The 20,490-nt window shown below is 34.6% G+C and overlaps 3 protein-coding genes and 1 long non-coding RNA gene across 4 annotated transcripts; 2 read left to right on the top strand and 2 right to left on the bottom strand.

Annotated features, from left to right (window-relative positions):
- The first annotated feature begins 653 nt into the window (after window positions 1–653).
- On the top strand, window positions 654–2,199 carry LOC106397385 (protein PHLOEM PROTEIN 2-LIKE A10). The gene has a single exon (XM_013837968.3). The coding sequence runs from the start codon at window positions 937–939 to the stop codon at window positions 2,023–2,025; it is 1,089 nt and encodes a 362-aa protein (XP_013693422.1). The 5' UTR covers window positions 654–936; the 3' UTR covers window positions 2,026–2,199.
- A 5,235-nt stretch (window positions 2,200–7,434) lies between these two features.
- On the bottom strand, window positions 7,435–10,237 carry LOC106407458 (pentatricopeptide repeat-containing protein At3g49740-like). The gene has a single exon (XM_013848320.3). It carries the CDS (start codon window positions 9,739–9,741, stop codon window positions 7,558–7,560), a length of 2,184 nt encoding a protein of 727 aa, XP_013703774.1. The 5' UTR covers window positions 9,742–10,237; the 3' UTR covers window positions 7,435–7,557.
- A 1,268-nt stretch (window positions 10,238–11,505) lies between these two features.
- LOC106397217 (1-aminocyclopropane-1-carboxylate synthase 9) lies at window positions 11,506–17,786 on the top strand. Its single transcript, XM_013837802.3, has 4 exons — window positions 11,506–12,957; window positions 13,051–13,182; window positions 13,277–13,437; window positions 13,530–17,786. Exons 1-4 carry the CDS (start codon window positions 12,811–12,813, stop codon window positions 14,488–14,490), a joined length of 1,401 nt encoding a protein of 466 aa, XP_013693256.1. The 5' UTR covers window positions 11,506–12,810; the 3' UTR covers window positions 14,491–17,786.
- On the bottom strand, window positions 17,721–18,670 carry LOC106397220. Its single transcript, XR_001279642.3, has 2 exons — window positions 18,141–18,670; window positions 17,721–17,975 (listed from the first exon to the last, which is right to left on the bottom strand). It is a non-coding gene; the product is annotated as an uncharacterized LOC106397220 (long non-coding RNA).
- Window positions 18,671–20,490: the final 1,820 nt, after the last annotated feature.

Genomic DNA, 20,490 nt, shown 5'->3' with positions numbered 1-20,490 from the left:
ATTTATAATTTAAAAAAAAAGTTATCAACGATCAAAAAAATTGTTCAAAGTAAATTTTGATACTAAATTATTGTATTTTATATGGTTTATAGTTTAATTTAAAACGATATATATATTAATCTTAATAATTAATTAAATTAGACTTTTTACTTATATAATTTTTGTAATCATTTGTATTTTGTCATAACAAAAATTTTAAACTATGGATCATAAAATTTGAATGTGAGATTTTTTACAATTTAGTAATTTATAGCCGTTTGTTGAAATTCAAAATATAACATATACATAAAAATATAAATTTTTATTATATGGTTATCGTGTTGTTTAATTTATTTAATTGTTTAAAATTAAACAAATATGATAGAAAATACATTATTTTTATCAAATTTTTATTATTCAAAATAATTAATTGTCATATATATTTTAGCCACATTAGGTAATTCCGTAAATTTTATTTAAGAAAATAATAAAGTACAATAATGATGAATTTATTGTTAGTTTAATAAAAAGTTTATTATATAATTAGATGGACCAACATATTTTTTTAATAATTCTAAAAATCATTTTAGTGATGACATGTGGCTACAAAAAGAAATTGTAATACTTATCAAATAATATATAGGGGATACACAAAACTCTTTCTCTCTTATTACAATTCCGTTATTGGCTTTGACGTCATTATTTGAATTCTTATCCAATTCCGAAATATTCTTTTTCTTCTTTTTTTTTTTTTCTCTCATACTCTTGAGAATCTTGATATTCCCACTTCCTTCTTTAATACTCTTGCACTGTTTTAAAATAATTTTCTTTCACTGATTTTTCCATGAAAGTGAGAGAGGTGTTAAAAGCTCCCGACAGCAACAAAAGAGTTTAAGATATGTCTTAAAATTCAGTCTCTCTCTCTCTCTTCTTCTTCTGTGGTTCTGTAATAGTTATATGGATTTAGCGTTAAGCAAAAAAGGTTTTAATTTCGTTCTGAGGAACAAGAAGTGGATTCTACTCACAGCCACTGGCTATGGCGCCTTTAAGGTTTATCATTCCCAGAAAAGGAAGCGAATCTCTAAGCTCTTCGCTCTCCTCCTCAATCTCGTCGAAGCAGCCTCTCATTCCGCCGAAGCCGTTAGCGTAATCGCCAAGGATCTCACGGAGTTTCTCAGATCCGATTCCGACCAAATCCCGAACAGCTTCAAGCAGATCTCCAAACTCGCGAAATCCGACGAGCTCAATTCGTCTGTGATCGGACTCACTCAAGCAGTCACCGTCGGACTGCTCAGAGGATCCCGTAACGACGATTCCGGGTCGGGTTTTACAGACCGGGTTATGGATAAGCTGTTCACGAAGCCAGGTACGGGTTTCGCTTCGGCGATCGTCGGAAGCTTAGCTAGAAACTTAGTCTTCGCGCTCTATTCCTCCTCCGGCGAGTCTTCGATCTTCTCTAATTCGAAACTGCGCGACGCGGTTTGCTCCGAGGACGGGAGAAAGCTAATCGGCGATTGCGTTCAGCGTTTCGTCAGCACGGCGGTTTCGGTTTATTTAGACGAGACGAGGGACGTCAACGTGTTCGACGATTTATTCGCCGGTATAACCAACCCGAAACACGGAGACAAGGTTAAGCAAACGCTGGTAACGGTCTGTAACGGCGCGGTCGAAACGTTTGTGAGAGCGTCGAGTAGACAAGCGACCGAACCGGGATCGGACCGGTCGTTATCTAAAACGATGACCGTTGGATCTAAACCGACGCCTACGTGGATCGATCGGGTTTCGTCGTCGCTGTCTGTACCGAGTAACCGGAAATACGTGGTGGATTTAACCGGGAGGGTGACGTTTGAGACGGTTAGATCGTTGTTAGAGGTGTTGGTCGAGAGAGGGAATGGTAAAGTGGAGAGTTACGTGGAGAAAGTTAGAGAGAGAGGGAACGAGACGAGGAGATTCGTGAGAGTTAAATCGTCTCTTCTACATAGTTTATGTTTGTCTATGTGTTTACAGATTGTTGAAGCTCCTTGGATACTGACTCCAAGAAACTGATCAGGCTTGAAGACAAAACACAGTTTCTTTTTTTCTTGTTCTGTAATTCTTGGATTCAATCAAATTCGATGTAAAATTGCTTCTTTTTTCTTTAATTGGAGAAGAAAACGATTTGTTTGTTTTTTTCTGGATTTGGATATTTGGATAATGATAGGCTTGGGACATTGTTTGTTACACGTTTTGTGTTGGTTTTTGTGGATAAATATGATATGGATATAGTTGACGTGGATAAGACAAGAACCATAGCAATTTAAGGAATAAAGTTGATTAAGAGACTTGATTAAGAAATTTGAGCTTTTTATGTCTTTATTGCAAGTTTTTTATTTTGGGGTTTTTAAAAATAAAATAATATCAAACATTTTTTTTATTAAAATAAAAAAAATTATTACATAAAACATAATAAAAGATAACAATTTAAACATAGACTTTTAAATAAAAACATGAAATCAAAGATTACTACAATAAACGCAAATTATTTGAAAGAAGTATAGGAGATCGGTTGTTGTCTTCATCACGTCTAATTTTTTCCCAAATATATTCAACCAAATCATCTTTCAGCTGTTGATGCATTTATCTATCACGAATTCTTGTTCGAACACCCATCATATTAGTGATATTTGTAGGGATATTCGTAGAATACGTGAAATCGACAAGTGACAAATCGGTATAGCGAACAACACTCATATCACACGTTAGATACATGGCCACGTGATCTCTTGTGATTGGAGGTAATCTCCACCATATGAAGAAAAAAAAGCTCACACCCGATCACCAGCTTCGCCTTTCCATTTTTATTTAAATCCATAAATTAAACAAAAAGAAAAATAAAAAGAGTTATTAACACTTAAAAAAGCAGTTTTCAAGTTTTTATTACACAATAGAGCAGTTTGTATACGAAGACAGTTTTTGGTGGCTAATTACTCACTAACCCTAACTATAAGGAAACCTAGTTGCTGATTTAGTTACCTTCTACAATTTTTTTGTGTTTGAATTTCAAAAGCTTACATGAATCAGATATATATTTTTTTAAACGGTAACAATTTAATTTATTTTGACTTATAGGCAAATATATTATATGTAGGTGACGGAGCATCTGAAAAAAACGTGACGGACCTCAAATAGCGAGTTCCATTCCGCCGTGGTCGTCGTGCTTGGGACCAGAATTGTGGCGGCTAGAATCGCCATGGTTTCAGTCGCGGAGCACCGGAGACTCCGGAGAGAAACGTGATGGAGAAGCCGGAGAGCTCCATTGTCCGTAACCTCAAACCGTGAGCAAAATTCTGGCAGAGTTCTACCGTAATCCGCTTCAAGGTCAAGTCGTCTCCTTCTCGTCGTGGTCTTCATGTTCGGGACAGGAGTTGTGGCCATCGGAATCGTCATGGTTTCAGTTGCAGATCAAAGAGAAAGCTTGATAGGAGCAACAATGGTTAACTTTTGATTATTTGCAACTATGGTCCTCCCATTCTTTCTTATTCTCCAATTTATCTCAAAGTTTTAATCATTTCAAGTTTCTTCATGAATTTTCCCCGAAACTTTAAAATGTGCAATATAGACCAAGCAAATATTTTTTTTGCATCATTAGTCCTTGTCGTATTGTTTAATTGTGTTTATGCCCCATATGTTTCTGACTTGCAAATAAACATTTTTCATTTGGACCCAAATTTTAAATATGCACTTTAGCCTATGTTCTATGTAAATGAGCACACAAATAACTATATATATATATATATTTAAATGCATCTTTAAATTATTAAAATAAGCTCATTGAGATGCTAAATATCATTAAAATATTAAATATCATTAAAATCATAACATTGGAGTATATAAGTCATTTATTGTGTACATTGTTGTTGTGATATATGTATATAATCATATGTACACGCAATTTATTATCCACAATTTATTTACACATGAATGCATTCCAGACCATAGTTATGCAATTATGTATGCAAATACAATTTTCTATTAACAATTAAATGCTACTTAAATAATTTAACCTGATTAACTAAGATGCAATAGTAACATTTAAGTGTTCATATTGTACACATACATATATATCATAGTGTACATATGTACATCAACTTCAAAGTGTACATGTGTACACTATATATGTTCTTTTAGATATAAACAAACTGCACCACAATTGCATGCAAACAAGCGTGTACATGTGTACACATGTATAGCTTAAATGTAATGTACACACGACATTTGTGTACGAGCGAGTTTCAATGTACACATGACATGTACGAGCGACATGTACACACGACATTTGTGTATAACTTAAATGTAATGTACACAGGACATGTACGAGCGAGTTTCAATGTTGCTCAACGATGGTTTAATTAGGTGTACATATGTATAGCTTAAATGTAATGTACAAACGACATTGATATTAATTTAGTTATGAGAATGATACTTGAAAGGTACTCAGTGTGTCAAATATCATCAACGTGTACAAATACATTTTATTGTCCACGTGTACAATATAATACAAAAAATCACATGTACACCTGTTCATTTGTACATTGCTAAAATATGTAATAATTTTGATGATTTTGAGTATGGTTGCTAAAAAGATGCATTTCAATGACTTTGGTTTCAGTCAAATTTCAAAGATGCCCCGACCATGCGTGTACGTGGGAAGAATGAATAAATCACATGTACATTGTGTTAACATTATCGTGAGTTCACGAAGTCGCATATGCTTAATTATTTAGGTAGAAAACCTACAAGAAGCAAATATGTGTACACAATCACTTTGATGTATAATACAAAATTAGGTGTACACATATACAGTTTGAAAGTAATGTACACACAAACTTTTTATTTTGATATTTTGATTAATGATGGAAATTTACGAAAATACGCTCGTCTTCTTTCTTGGTCACTGTCGACCAGAAACCCTAATTTCCGCCTCTTTCACCTATTTTTCACGATTCTTTACATTCTTCACTAATTTTTTTTATGTATTTTGTCCAGATCTGATAGATTTCAATCCTAATTCATGGCTTTACATTTCAATCCTAATTCATGGTTTCAATCGTGGAAGAGGAGAGCTTCGACTTGGGAGGGTTTCAGGCGAGTTGACAAGTGGAGAATGCGACGAGATCGATGGAAATGCGGCAGATGATAAACATCGTTGAGCAACAGATGAGCCGGAGATTAGCTGAGGATGATGCTTGGAGTTGTAGAGCACGATGGAGACAAGCACAAGGAAGGAGGCATGGTTATTTTTTTTAGATCTAGTTATTAAAAAATAAGATATGAGAAAGAAAAAAGTAATATTGGTTATGATTTAACTAGAGAGTAACTGAATTAATTAGAAATCAGGAAAAATGTTAGAGAAAAGTGTCTTAATAGAGCAAAACTAACCTATTGTGTTAATAAAAACATAAAACTGCCTCTTAGTGTAATTGTTTCAAATAAAAACACAAAAAAAAAAATAAAAAAAAATTTATCTTCTTCTTCTCCTCTCATCCTCTCGCTCAAGGAACCTCCAAATGGCGAGAGTTCTAATCTCGTCTCCATCTTCCTTCTTCGGCTCACCCTTGCTAAAACCCTCTTCCCGCCACGTAGCTGGAGGAAGCCTTCAATTTCGTAACAAGCATCTCAGTACCACCGTACGGTTCAGCTTAAACGAGATTCCTCCTCTCCACGGCTCGGTCGACATCGGAGCGATTCTCACCAGAACCCTCTTTCCTGTCGAACACCGACACGTGTCCACGTAGATACGCTTCTTGCTTACCCAAATTAAGACACGGTTCTATCTTAATTGTGTGTTTTTCATTTATTTTTAAACAACAAAAACCTTAAGAGACCCCCTTGAATACCGCGATAATGATGGCCTAAGTATGTTCTTTTATGCGGAAAGGTCAAAGAAAGGTTCTTGTTATCCAGAGAAAACAAATTTGGTCACTCTGTTGTCCTGATTTGATCTGATCTACCCAACTTATGTTTATACTTGATATACTTTAGCTAAAAGGCCTCAAAATTAACCACACGGTGTGGTCAAGTAGTACTACATCTTTTGAAAGGTGCTAAAGCGTCCCGGATTTGAAACTTATCATTTAGATATATCCATTTATGTGACAATGTATATCTAACTTCCACGTAAAATAACGGGGCTTGTATATCGCCTAAGTTAGTTGGACTTTCAGGTTCGGATACCCCAAGTTATTAAATAAAAGCTTCAAATTGCAACATCTAATGTGTAATGCAAACATGTCAATTTAGCAAAAAAAAAAATACATGTCAATATGTATTTCAGAGAATCCCAACGCCAAAAACTAGTATTAAAGGCAATGTTGTAGCGCATAATCACATCTATTTCAACGTTTACAAAAAAAATGAAAGAAAAAGAAGATCCATTTCTATAACTAACTCCACTTTTTCACTTACGAAGTTAAGAAACAAATAATGCTAAAGATTTGAGTTTATGTATCGAGATCCAACCATCTTCAAGTCTTGCATCAACATGTCTTGCATCAACATCCTGGTGCAAGATTATATATATCATTGCCACTCATTTCGTCTTTTCTAATTTGATCATTTTTCTTTTGTATATTGGCCGCCTCTTTGGTCTTTTTGCTTTGGAGACACAAAATAAAGATAAAAAGAAAGTGTAAACAAAAATCTAATTTTGATCCTTAGACAGCTCGAGATATTTTACTAGACTAAGAGAAATGTTGGAACCTTTACATGAACTTGTAATTTGTCGAAAGATGGAAATCAAGAACTAGAAAGCTCAGAAAATCGACGACCTTTTTGTATGTTCATGATAAATTGTGTTACTAATGCATGGTGTATAATATTCACATATAAAACACATAAAAAAGATAGAAGAGAATATATATACTATGAAGTTATTCTCTAACACAAGGAGCTTTGCAAGAAACTAGAGACTTAAGACTATTCTTTCCTTTTGAGACAACAACCTTGTCGTCATCTTCAGTGTCTACATCAGTTGTACACTTTCTCATAGCGATAAGAAAAGGATCATCATCTTTCTCTTCTCGTTTCTTTCCTGCCTTTTTCCATTTCAATATACAAGAATATTTCATTAACGAGGAAGATTTAACCAACCGTTTTGGTGACGGATATGGTGGTGGCAAAGGCTGCAATGCTGGTACCACCGTTTTATCTTCGTTATTTGAGGTCATGTCTGTCTCTAACCTAGATAGTGATGATGAACCTGACGAAACCAATTTGTTTTCCTGAGAAAACATGACTTTAAATTCTACGTAAATTTCGAGAATTTGATTTAGAAACGATAACAAGATTTTGAAAAAAAAAAAAACAGAAAAGTTTGATAGATTTGCAATCTTTATATATACGGATCTATCACATCACACGATCTTGTTACGTTTCGAAGGAGGTTCCAGTTGAGACATGATAAAAGCATGTAAAAAAGAATCAAAGAGGAGGCATGCTTGTTATAGTGTGAAATAAATGTTACAAGAGCATGCATGTTCTTATTTACATTTAATACATACTCCATGAGTAAATACATACTATTTGTACTATAAACCAAAATCACAATCTCATCCAGCTGCAACCTCGTTGCTTCATAGCTCCAATCATATTCATGGCTTCTCTAGTCTCTTCAGCTTCTTTCCACAAACCCGCCCCTGCGTAAATATTCGACAGCTGAACATAAACCGAGGAAGGATCATCCTTCTCTTGTTCCATTATCAACCTAGCAACCATCTTCCCCAGCTTCAAATCTCCATGAGCAGCACAAGCACTAAACAAACCCCACAACGCATCTACCCCACACCCGCTCATCTTCACCAACCTTTCCGCTTCATCCAGGTAACCCGCTCGACCGAGAAGGTCCACCAAGCACGAAAAATGATCCACGCTCGGTTTCACAATCGAGTCAAAGATCTCAAGCCCCTCTTTGACCATACCAGAGTGGCTACAAGCAGAGAGAACCGCTGTGAACGTGGCTGCATCGGGATCCACTTTTCCATCCTCTCGCATCGTCCTGTAGTTCATAACCGCGCTCCCTCCTTCCCCGTGCCTCGCGTACGCAGAGATCAGAGAGTTCCATGACACAACGTCCTTTTCAGACATCTGGTTGAACACTTGAAGTGACTTGTCTACAGTCCCGCATTGAGAGTACATGTTTACAAGGGCGTTGCCTATCAACGTCTCCTTGAATAGTCCGTGTCTGATGACGTAACCGTGAGCCTGCTTCCCGAGAATCAAGGACGAAATGTTTACACAAATGCTCAAGAGAGTGCTGAGAGTATACGCATCAGGTAAGATTACGACCTCTGTTTCAAGCAAGCTAGAGAATCTTTTCAAACCTTCAAAGGGAAACCCGTTCTGGTAACACCCTGAGATTATGGCGTTCCATGAGACTAGATTCTTCTTTAAAGCTCCTTCGAATATTAGATCCGCTTTTGCTATCTCTCCGTGCTTAGAGTAGGCAGAGATCAACGCGTTGGAGACTTCCATCTTTGAACTTAGACCACATTTGATCACACACGCTTGAACCATCTCCAAAGCATATAAATCTAGAGAGCTTGCTAAAAGACTTCCGAAAGTAAACTCATCCGGTTTAACCCCTACTCTATGCATCCCCTTGTACACCAACATCGCAGACTCACCCAATCTCGCTTGGTTATACCCTGAGATCATTGTGTTCCAAGTAACCAAATCTTTCTCTTCCAACCACTCGAAGACCTTTCTCGCCGCCACAAGATCCTCAAAAGAAGAGTACATTGACATCGTCGAATTGCTTACCAGAGTATAATCTTCATACCCTGTCTTGACGGCTAGCCCATGCACTTGGTGTCCCATACCCGCACACGAGCACGAACTCATAACACTCACAAAAGTCAAATCAGTCGGTCTAAGACCAGCTTCCAACATTTCTCTAAAAAGCAACAAAGACTCTCCTCTTTTCAAACACGCCAAACCATCAATAACAACATTAAAAGTAACCTGATCACGAACACCACCAGCTTCTTCAAACACCAAACAAGCATCACAAAACACTCGGCCATTGAAATACATAGTTATAACGGCATTCACAACAGAAGAAGCAACTAAAAATCCAGCCTTTACGACCAGAGAATGCACCTGCTTACCGAAACGCAAACAACACACGCTCAAAACAGTAGCGAATCCGAACTTATCGTGCCCAACACCGAGCTCGTGCATCTCTCGAAAGAGCTCGATGCTCGTCCCGTGGTAACCACTCTCCTTGCAGCCAGTAATCATCGCGTTCCAAACCGCAGCGTCGTCTCTCTCAGGCATTTCGTCGAACACCTCGAAGGCATAGTCGATTTCGCCGAGCTTGAAGCTTGCGCTCAGAAGCGTCGTCCAAGAGTAAACGTCAGGCTCTTCGATCTCTAGGAAGCTCTTCTTTAGCGAGGGTAAGTTCCCGGATCTCGCGTAGAGCGAGAGGAGCGTGTTGGAGACGTGAGAGTGACGGAACAGACCCGAGCGGATGGCGTAGGAGTGTAATTGCGCGCCGAGGACGGTGGCGGCGTCGCGGAGGTGGGAAGCGGCGGTGATGGCGGAGGAGAGGGTGTACTGATCGGGTTTAGGAGTTGTGGAACGGTGGATATCGGCGAAGAGGTTGAGAGCGTTTGTGTTGGAGCCGGAGCGAGTGAGGGCGGTTAGTCGGCGGTTGAGATTGAGCAAGGTTGTTGAGGTTTCGGATACTGATGACAAGCTCTCTGTAAGACACAGAGCTTTTCTCATCTGTTGTTAGTCGGAGAGTTGGTCTGTGATTATTCAAAAGTAAAGGAGGAGGAAAGGAAGAAGACGCAAACGGGGTCGTTTTAGTGAGACACAGAGGAGGAGGACCAATACTAGAGACTGAATTTGTAATTGAACCGGAGACCGAACCGAACCAAACCAAAACGGAAAAGTTAAATAACCTGAACCAAACCATACTAAAGTTTGGCCGCCCATACGACGTCGTATTCGTTGCGGTGAGCGATAGATAGAAAAACAAGCACATTCTCACGCGTAGAGCCGCTCTCAAAACAAGAACGAACAAACAAAACATAGCGTAAGCGATAGATATATTCTCCTTGTATTATTGTAACAAGTCAGTTTTTGTCCTTCATTGTTGTATACATATCAACACAATTTTTCCTGTTCGAGTTCAAATCATCACTATCACCAGTAATCTCCACATGAACTTTAAGGTAATCCCTTACAGTGATCTCTCTACTTACAACCGCAGACATAAACTTGATCGCATTGCGAGACAATGCCCACGATGAACCTTTTAATCATCCTTTGCTACAACAAAAGCAAACTCTCTCTCTCTCTCTCTCTGTTCCACGCAGTTGTCTTTACTCTGAAGAGAAGTCAACTAAACAAGTTAATGTTTAAGTTCGTCTTGTTTTTTTTATTAAAAGCCAGTTAGATCTATTTTGGGCTCATATAATTCTCCAGATCGAGTGGATTATGATTAAATAAGGCCTTGAAAGATTCAATATATGCATGTTCGTCTGCTTGTTGCTAACAAGCAGCTCTGACCAAACCCAATATTGTTGGTAGCATATAATAAATTCATGATCAATCATGTCTGGCGTAAATTAATTAAAATGTTTGTTAAATATTGTTTTAATAATTTTTTTTTATAATTTACAATAAATTAATAATTATTTAAGCTGATAAGTAATTTACCTGTTTAAAACAACCCAAAAATAATATAAATCTGATAATTATTTCCAAGCTATATATTCCTTTTTATACATTCCCAAAAATAAACAAGTTTGAAAATGTGCTAACTGCTAAGCTTCTCAGGTTCCAAAATGATATATCCAGTTGTGTGGTCATGCGATATAGATTTATAATTCTCATTTTTTGCAAGAATAAAAATAAAGAAGAGTTTGTCTGTGTGTATTTAACTCTAGAGAACTAGAAGAGATGGGTGTGAGATTATTATAACAGTAACAACTCTTTTCGTTCTTCAAATTGTTTTGTTCTTTTATCTTGAACAACAAATAGAGAATATTCGAGATCATCTAGTTATTTGACGAATCAAACTTACAAACGAACAATCATCCCTGCATATCATCGGCTATACATAGTGGTTACAAGATCTTTATCTTGCTTGTAAATAATATATATATTTAGTTTGATAAATGGTCTATCCTTATACATTCCATGTTATTGTGTTGAGCAAATTCATTTTCTGTCGGTAATTATGGTTTACGTTTTCTTCGGCTTGTCTATTATTTAGGGTAGCTAATATTTCAAAATATCCAGCTTGATCTTGTTGATATCTGTTTCCAGCAACTAATTTAGATACGTATTATATATATATATATATATATATATATATATATAAATTAAAAATTAGATACAAATAATTACATTTGCATATTTGTGATTACAGGCAGATTCAAATTCTTAGAACCTGGTTAGCATATTTGTCATAATTTGTCATTTTTACATATTTAGCTGTACCCTATATTTTTACTAATATATTCTGTAGAAATGTGATAATTAAAAAATTTAAAACGACTTTGTTTTCAGATAACTCGCAAAATAGGAGGGGAAAGCCCCAACACATCATATGACAGTCGATCTTATATCAGGTTTTGTATAGTCATGGTCGGTAATGCATTGTCAGGTATGGGCGGTGACAGTAAACGCGTTTTATAAACAAACTCATTTTTAATTGGATTACTATTCATTTCTACCGTATTTATTATCTCGTGTGCCTGTGTAATATTATTCAACTTGCTCTAATTTTAATAACACTCGTTTATTTCTTCTGTTCATTTTAATTATAGTCAACCGAAATTAATTCGGTTTTGGATTGGGTTTGGTTCAGTTTGTGTTCTGTTCATTTTGAGCTTGGTTTGATTTGTGTCCAGTTTAGCTCAGTTGAGTTGCTTTTTCTTAGGTTATAGTTCGATTAACAAAAATCAATTTATAAGACATAAATCAATTCATCATTTGATCACCAAATTATCAAATTTTTCAAACGTAAAATTAAATATTACAATAAAAATATAAATTCAATAATTTAAAATTATTATATACAAACCTAGTAAATTTATCGTAGGTGGTTTTTTTGGTTTTGATGACAATGAAAAAAAATCATATTCTTTTCTTTTATTGTTAGTTTTATTTTCTATATACATATAGAAGAACAAAATATAAAATTATATTTAGTCGTTTAAGTTAGATGGTTAATTAATCTTAATGTCAATAATACTAATATATTTAGTTAATCTAATAAAATAAGCATATTGGTTTTTCTATTCGGTTCAATTTGAAACCAAGACAAACCAAACTGTTTTGATTGATAGAAATTTTGACCGAATGGTTTGGGTTGATTTGAGTTTGACTTGTTTGGTTTGTTTTTTCTGTCCACACAAACTTTTTTCAATTGAGTAGGTTAAATATACTTAAAAGATATGTTTAGATTTGTGTAAGATTAGCAAAATCTCAGTTTATTTAAAAATTCATAAAACTAAAACAACAAATGAAGCAGTATTTTGAATATCTTTTAGTACCAAAATCTTGAATGTTTAAGCTCGTAATGACAAGAAATAATAACTGATAGATTATTAGATACGTCAAGTAAAAAACGGAAGTTGTCTCTCACATGTGGAGACAAATTTTCTTAGGAAAAAAATGTATATATACATCCCACATACCTCAAGCATCTACATCCCACATCTCACTCTTCACCAACTAACGAAACCCTAATTCAATATCTCTCTCTCCAACAACCAATCTCTTATTCTTCATTGAACATCTCTCGTTGAAAACAAAAAATTCTTTTGTATATACAAAAAAATGAAACAGTTGTCGACAAAAGTGACAAGCAATGCTCATGGACAAGACTCTTCCTACTTCTTGGGATGGGAAGAATACGAGAAGAACCCTTACGACGAAATCAAGAACCCTAATGGGATTATTCAAATGGGTCTTGCCGAAAATCAGGTAAATATATATAACTCCAAGTTTTTAAACCAATCGAGAAATCATTACTCAATCTTTTTTTTTGGTACTTAATATGATGTTCTTTGTATGCAGCTATGTTTTGATCTCATAGAGACATGGTTAGCTAAGAATCCGGACGCAGCCGGGCTCAAGAAGGACGGCCAATCCATTTTCAAAGAGCTTGCTCTCTTCCAAGACTATCATGGCCTACCCGAGTTCAAGAAGGTAATTAAGTAACTAAAATTGTACCCCTCATATTTCCAAAAATAAATATCTAACTTAAGACACAAGTAATCTAATATGGTTTACCTATCCACAGGCTTTGGCAGAGTTTATGGAGGAAATAAGAGGTAATAGAGTAACATTTGATCCAAGCAAGATTGTCCTAGCTGCTGGTTCAACCTCTGCCAACGAAACTCTCATGTTTTGTCTAGCGGAACCCGGCGATGCTTTTCTTTTACCCACTCCTTACTATCCAGGGTAATTTCCAAAACCTTAATTATGTAGAGGTTTAATCTTTACTTGTCTCCCAAGAAACCCGAGCTGACATTTGATTCGCTTTATGTGTACAGATTTGATAGGGATTTGAAATGGAGAACGGGAGCAGAGATCGTGCCGATTCATTGCTCGAGCTCTAATGGGTTCCAAATAACAGAATCAGCTCTTCAACAAGCTCAGAAGCTTGATCTTAAGGTCAAAGGAGTTCTTGTTACCAACCCATCTAACCCACTTGGCACAATGTTGACCAGAAGAGAACTTAACCTACTCGTTGACTTCATTACTTCCAAAAACATTCATCTCATAAGCGACGAGATCTATTCAGGTACAGTTTTTGGGTTTGAACAGTTCGTTAGTGTCATGGATGTCTTAAAAGACAAGAAACTCGAGAACAGCGAAGTCTCCAAACGAGTTCATGTCGTTTACAGTCTTTCCAAAGATCTAGGCTTACCCGGTTTTCGCGTTGGAGCAATATACTCCAACGACGAAATGGTTGTTTCGGCTGCGACAAAAATGTCGAGTTTCGGCCTCGTTTCTTCCCAAACACAGTACCTTCTCTCCGCATTGCTTTCCGACAAGAAGTTCACAGGAACATACCTCAACGAGAACCAGAAAAGACTCAAGATTCGTCAAAACCAACTCGTGTCCGGTCTTGAGGCTGCAGGGGTTACTTGTCTTAAAAGCAACGCTGGTTTGTTTTGTTGGGTTGACATGAGACATCTCTTGGACACAAACACATTCGAAGCAGAGCTTGAGCTATGGAAAAAGATTGTATACGAAGTGAAACTGAATATTTCACCCGGTTCCTCGTGTCATTGTACTGAACCGGGTTGGTTTAGGGTTTGTTTCGCTAACATGAGTGAAGAGACACTCGATTTGGCGATGCAAAGGCTCAAAGAATACGTAGAGTCAACAGATAGTAGGAGATTGATATCAAAAAGCAGCTATGAGAGGATCAAGAGTTTGAGAAAGAGAACTGTCTCTAACTGGGTTTTCCGGGTGTCATGGACCGACCGTGTACCTGATGAACGATGAAACTCGTTCATCGTCCCATGTTTAAGGCACAACAAATCTTCATATTTATATAAATAATTGGTTTTTTTAATATTTTGGAAAGTGTATTAACATTTTCCAAAATATTTATATCACTATATTCTTTCTCATTTCATATAAGTATATTTTATTTAATTATTCATGTATGTGTGTGTTTCTTTGAGAGCCTGTTGTGATTTTTTTCTTTTGGATGTAAGTGTTACTAGTTAAGTGCACTGGATCCAAATTTGCATTTGCAACGGCTATTTATATATATTCCCATCGTACTGTCAGCGAAAGCTGGCAAGCTTCTTGTGTTTGCATATAAATATGTAAGAGATAAGTACATCTCATATTTTCGTAAGTTTGATATCTTTTGCATTATTAAATGTTGGCTATGAATTTACTCACATTGATTTACTTTCTTTTGAACTTTTTCAACATTTATTAAGTTAAGTTGGTATCAGTGTTTTTAAAACCGGACCGGAAGCTCAATCGGATAATTTTTGGGTCATGGTTCAATATGGTTCGACCGGGTCAAACCTGGTTCAATAATCTGGGTTAATATATTTCTAGTGTATAAATTTAAAAGTAATGTTAGTAAATATGATACATATCTAAAATATAAATGAATTTAAAACATAAACATTGTAAATATAAACTAGTTTTATGTTTATATTAGATGGTTTAGAGATTTTTGATAGTTTTAAATGGTTTTTATCAGTTTAATAACTCTGGAATGCAATCTCACTACGTGACGGTTCATGGTCGAACCAATTATTAGAACCAACTCAGCTATGTATCCGGTTTATGGTCGAACCCGGTTCAACCATCGGGTCGGTCTGGTTTTAAAAACACTGGTTGGTATATATTTTCATGTATACATAATACATGTATACGTGTAATACTTTCTCATTTTGATACATCATACATTCTCATTTAACTCCAGTGATCATTAGCTAACGTAGGTTAGAGCATATACAGTCTTGGAAATTGGAAAACGAAACATATGACTGATTTTAATTTATCTTAAAATCCGGTTAGAAGGTTTAGTGGCTTTAGTACATAACATCCCACCTAACAGGATTTTCGTTAATAGCAATTTTTTTTAATTACATGATATATTGTGGTACATTACATCAAAGATCATATGATCTTATGCAATGATTGTTAGAAACTTACATACGCTAAATATCAGTCAATCATTCTGTTTCTTTCGGTTGGAGAAACCTATATGTATAATCATTTGGAAAGAATATTTATTTCCTCATCAGTAGTTATTTCATTTTTTTCAACTTCTCAATATATAGTAGCAATTTAAGAATCTAAAATCCCAAAAAATATCAATCGAAACTATCAAATATCAACCACCGCCTACCCATCAACTACCATCGAGTTTACGTACCAAGTCATAAAGGTCAAGGTCAGCCATTCTTTAGAGCCGGTTTCTACCCACCTATCAACAAAGCCAAGAACTGTCACGATGAGTCTCGTTTATATGGAAATAACATCATTTGTTCATTCTAGTGAGTGCTCTAGAACCGGAGTTCATGGCACAATATCAGCCGCCTTACCGTTTGTCTCTTCGAACAATATGTTTTCCGGCACAGTTGAGATTCACCTAGTCTTCCGGTTTATCATAGTTGGTATAAGAGCTAATCTTGTTTGTTTAATGGACTGCATAACCAAATCTAGCTTTTCAGTGGGTTTATCATCAGTGTTGGTGTTCACCAACGATCTTCAAACCAGGTCCCCTTTCATCGGTTGTTGTACCAATCTTAGTATGTTCTTAGGAACATTAGTTTCATGGTTTCAAGTGAAGCAGGTCTACGGATTTCTTCACCCCTTTAACATGTCTATCTTTTGTTATAGTACTTTTCGGTTTCATTTAGCCGTCGAATTCACTTCCGGTTGTAACTGTTTAAGTCTTTTGAACATCTATTTTAATATAAGAGTTTCGTGACAAAAAAAACTATCAAATATCATAGACATAGTATCCTAGTTTATTGTTATCGGTAAATTTTATTTTGTCAACATCGGTTAATCATATACCGGTCAAAGATTATGATACTAATTAATTATGTAGAATTGCAAACACAATACAATAAACAATAAATATTACTTTTCAGAATATTCTCAAAACAATAAATTATTCGAAATCCCATGTGCGTTGTCGGGTACTACGACGAACGAAATAATCAAAAATCATACAAATAAAATATCACTTGTCAATTTTCTATGAAAACAAATCTAACAACACATCTAATATCGATTATGTTCCCTATTGTATGAAACGCGGAGAAACCGCATGTAACAACAGAAGAGAAAAGTCATTACATGTGAGGAGCATTATTTTTGGTCGTCGACCCGTGTAACATAAAGTATTCGCCAGGTAAAAATAATAATATAGACACGTTAAAATGATTTTGAGAATTTTGGTTGATATTCGTATGTTTGCAAACAAGATGTTCTTAATTGCATACGGCCCATCCAGAACTTGTCGTCTCTATCATCAGCCATACGTATGGTCTTTTACTCAAGAATTTTTTTTATTAAATTTTGAGATTTGTGAGCTGGTCTCGATAAGATTTAGATCACAAATATCTATAACAAATCACAATCTGGTCGGTTGTTTTTATAAAGATAGAACAAGATCGTAGATTCACATATAGGGAATTATCTCCTGTCATTGTTTGACATTTGTCCAATTTCTTAATGGCACAGTTTCATTTTTGAAAAGAAAAAAGAGAAAGAAACACATTAACATATCAAATTTGAACAAAGAATGCAGTCACGTGGGCTTCATGACCGCAGGGCCGCAGGCCATAACTTCCTCATGCTAATGACATTATAGTCTATGCATTAGTGTATTTTTTCAGCCAAAAAAAACGACTCAGGAATTACATATTTATTGCGAAAGCTACGAGCCCATTTCAGTGATTGGCTATAAAAAGCCTACTAAATTGTTGTGTGTATAAGTTTGATTTTTACCTTTATTGTATCACAAGTTCTTTTTCATTAACCACTTAACCAAAATCCGATTTAAAACTATAAATCTTTTTTTTAAACACTGGTAGTTCTATTAAAACATGAAACATATTACAATAGTCCGGCGATGAACAATCCCAGGAATCAACGTCCAGCGAACAACACAAACGCTCTGAAAAATTAAGCCCACAGATGGGAGTCTACGTGAAAATCATAAACAACATCCATAACTAGTACAACTTAAAAACATATCAAATGAAATCCATAAACTTCAAAGAAACAAACATGCGAGACATCAACGAAACACCTTTGAACAAAGACAAATCGCAGAAGCAATCTTGGCCGAACCCACGACATGCGAATCCTCCTATAGTGAATAGCCCAGACAATTTAAGAACAAAGCTTCAAACACCAGCAAGACATACTCACTTCGTGAACGGAAGTCTTCAACCGGAGACGGCTATGACGGTAAGAAACTGACTTGAGAAACCAGAAGGAAGCTTGAATAGAAAAAGATCTCGATCAGATCTATTGATTAATGACAAGGAGCGAAACAGAACATCTCTAGATTCAAACAGTCTCGAAGGACCAAGAAAGAAGAAGATCAATACTGAGATGAACCAAAGGGCTTTGGAATCAATCATGCATGTTCTTCAATCACTTACTAGATTCGAAACAAAAGCGGATCTGAGTGAAGAGAAGGTGACAGCAAGGTTGACTAGTTAATGCATGCATCAGATGCTCAACAAACTCTGTTATTCTCTCCAGAAATGACAAAACGCTAGATCGAGTTCTAGAATGAAGTCAAACCCGTTGAGAGAATAAGATCCAAAAAGAGAGCATGGAAGACAAAGAGAGACAGATTCCAACCCCAGCTCTAAGTGAGCAGCCGGAGTCGGGTAAACGGAGAAGCGACGGAAGCAACCAAAAGAACTAGCTAGAGAGAAGGCGGAGAGAATCTTTTATCTAGTCTCTAAAGATAAGATAACTTGATTTAAAACCATAAATCATTAAGAGAATTGTTAACAAATCTATGCTATTATTTAAAATGTAATTTTTCTGATTTATCATATTTTCAACAATTATAGGATAAGTCATTAGTATAATATTATTATTTAAAACTATATGTTAATATATCTATTTGTCATGATATTAGGATAATTAATTAATAAATATATATTAAAAATTATAGAGATGAGATAAACTTTAAAAATTATATCTAGTTCAATAATTTAATTTTAAATAAAAATTAAAAACTAAAATTAAATTTTGTTATATATATATATATCAATCCGCAAAGGTACTGATCCTCATCTAGTTTAAAAAGTGAACTAGTTCTTGATCCGCGCTTTGCAAAGGTGAAATATTTTATGATGAAAATTTCACTAATAATTTAACAAATATTTTGTTAGTTTTTAAGAATTTTGTGTATTTAAAATAATTTTGCATTTAAATCACTGCTTTTAAATCCGGCCTAAACTCGCGGTCAAACCGGTTAATTCGGTGATCGATAAATTGATTTAGATTTTTAATAATATCTATATTTAGAAAAATACTAAAATCCGAGACTAATTTGAACCGATAGATGACCGATACATATAATCTAATTTTATTCAAATTGTTACCTTTTAATCCAAATTTTAAAATTCATTGTTTTGTAATTTTATGAAATTATGATGTTTCTACAAAATTTTGATAGAAAAAAATGATAAATATAAAATAATTAAGAACTATAAATATGTCTTGATCATATTACTCATTTTATATACCTTAACTAATTTTATTATAATTGTTTTGTGTAATTTATTTTGTTAATAATTTGGTTTATATTATAATTGGTTTAAATTTGTTGTTAACAATTAGTGTTAATCATTTTTCTTTAGATAACATATATTTTGAACATTTTCATAATTTTGTTTTATATATTTATGGTACAATGTATAACGTTTATATGATTTTTATGTAATGGATATTATTGAATTATTATGTTACTTAAATAAATGATATAACCTTATTTAGGAAATATAAATAAAATAATCTGTTAATTTAATTTATTTATTATTGGTTGAAATGTTTTGTAGTATTTAAACCTGTAAAATAAGTTCTATTTATTTTCGTTATTTTACAAATTATTTGAATTTTTCAATTATTTAATTTATCTAAATAGTTTGAAAGAATTTTTAACTTTTTTTAAAAAAAATGAGATCTAACATTTTATATTATTTCGACACAATATTAATTATATTTTTTGTTTGGAAACATGGATAATAGTATAAAGAAATGAGTATATTATTTTGGAAATATGGATAGTAGTATAAAAAAATGAATATAAGTGATTTATTGTAGTTTTAACTATAAAGTAAAAATATGTATTTAATTTAAACACTTACAAAATAAAAGTTATGTCAAACATTATGTTTATGCTTTAATAAGATAGATTAAGTCCAAAAGGCTTAACTTAAACCCTAGTTTTCAATGATGTCAATAGGGTCGGCTAATTAAGGGGTTCAATTTTTTTATAAATCTATATTTTATAAAAAATTGAAAATTGAAAAGAGCCTAAAAATATTTTGTATATATTTTATTTTCATCACAAAATATATAAAATATTATTGATTAAATTATTAAAATATTTTAAACATTAAATAAATATAATTTTCAAAGGATAATTTTTTTTTGTCCTAGGGCTTGGAACAGTGCTAAGCCTGCCCGGAGTGTCAAACATCGAAACTTTGGTCCCAGTTGGCATCTTTAACGTTCATTTTTATTCCTAGTTTTAATAAACCGATGGTGTAAGAAAACTCTGGCCTCGTTCGCCAATGGTAGCGACATGTTATACAAAAAGACGGCGACACATAAAATCAGGTTTGAAGGACCAAGTGGTGATGTCGTTGTTATTTACTGGGACATGCTGACTGCTGAGTGGTTGTAAAATATAACTATAGAATAAAATCAACCAAAAAGGAGATGAGCAGGTAAAACTTAACCAAGCCTCATCTACGTCTTTTTTTCCTT

Source organism: Brassica napus, chromosome C7, assembly GCF_020379485.1.
Source record: "Brassica napus cultivar Da-Ae chromosome C7, Da-Ae, whole genome shotgun sequence".
Taxonomy (NCBI): domain Eukaryota; kingdom Viridiplantae; phylum Streptophyta; class Magnoliopsida; order Brassicales; family Brassicaceae; genus Brassica; species Brassica napus.
This window is presented reverse-complemented; position numbering and strand designations above follow the sequence as displayed.

Excerpts from the sequence above, each read along its gene's own strand:
- LOC106397217 (XM_013837802.3), top strand. The coding sequence starts at position 12,811 with ATGAAACAGTTGTCGACAAAAGTGACAAGCAATGCTCATGGACAAGAC. Across the intron at positions 12,958-13,050 it reads TGGGTCTTGCCGAAAATCAG|CTATGTTTTGATCTCATAGA; the intron begins GTAAATATATAT and ends CTTTGTATGCAG. Across the intron at positions 13,183-13,276 it reads GCCTACCCGAGTTCAAGAAG|GCTTTGGCAGAGTTTATGGA; the intron begins GTAATTAAGTAA and ends ACCTATCCACAG.
- LOC106407458 (XM_013848320.3), bottom strand. The coding sequence starts at position 9,741 with ATGAGAAAAGCTCTGTGTCTTACAGAGAGCTTGTCATCAGTATCCGAA.
- LOC106397385 (XM_013837968.3), top strand. The coding sequence starts at position 937 with ATGGATTTAGCGTTAAGCAAAAAAGGTTTTAATTTCGTTCTGAGGAAC.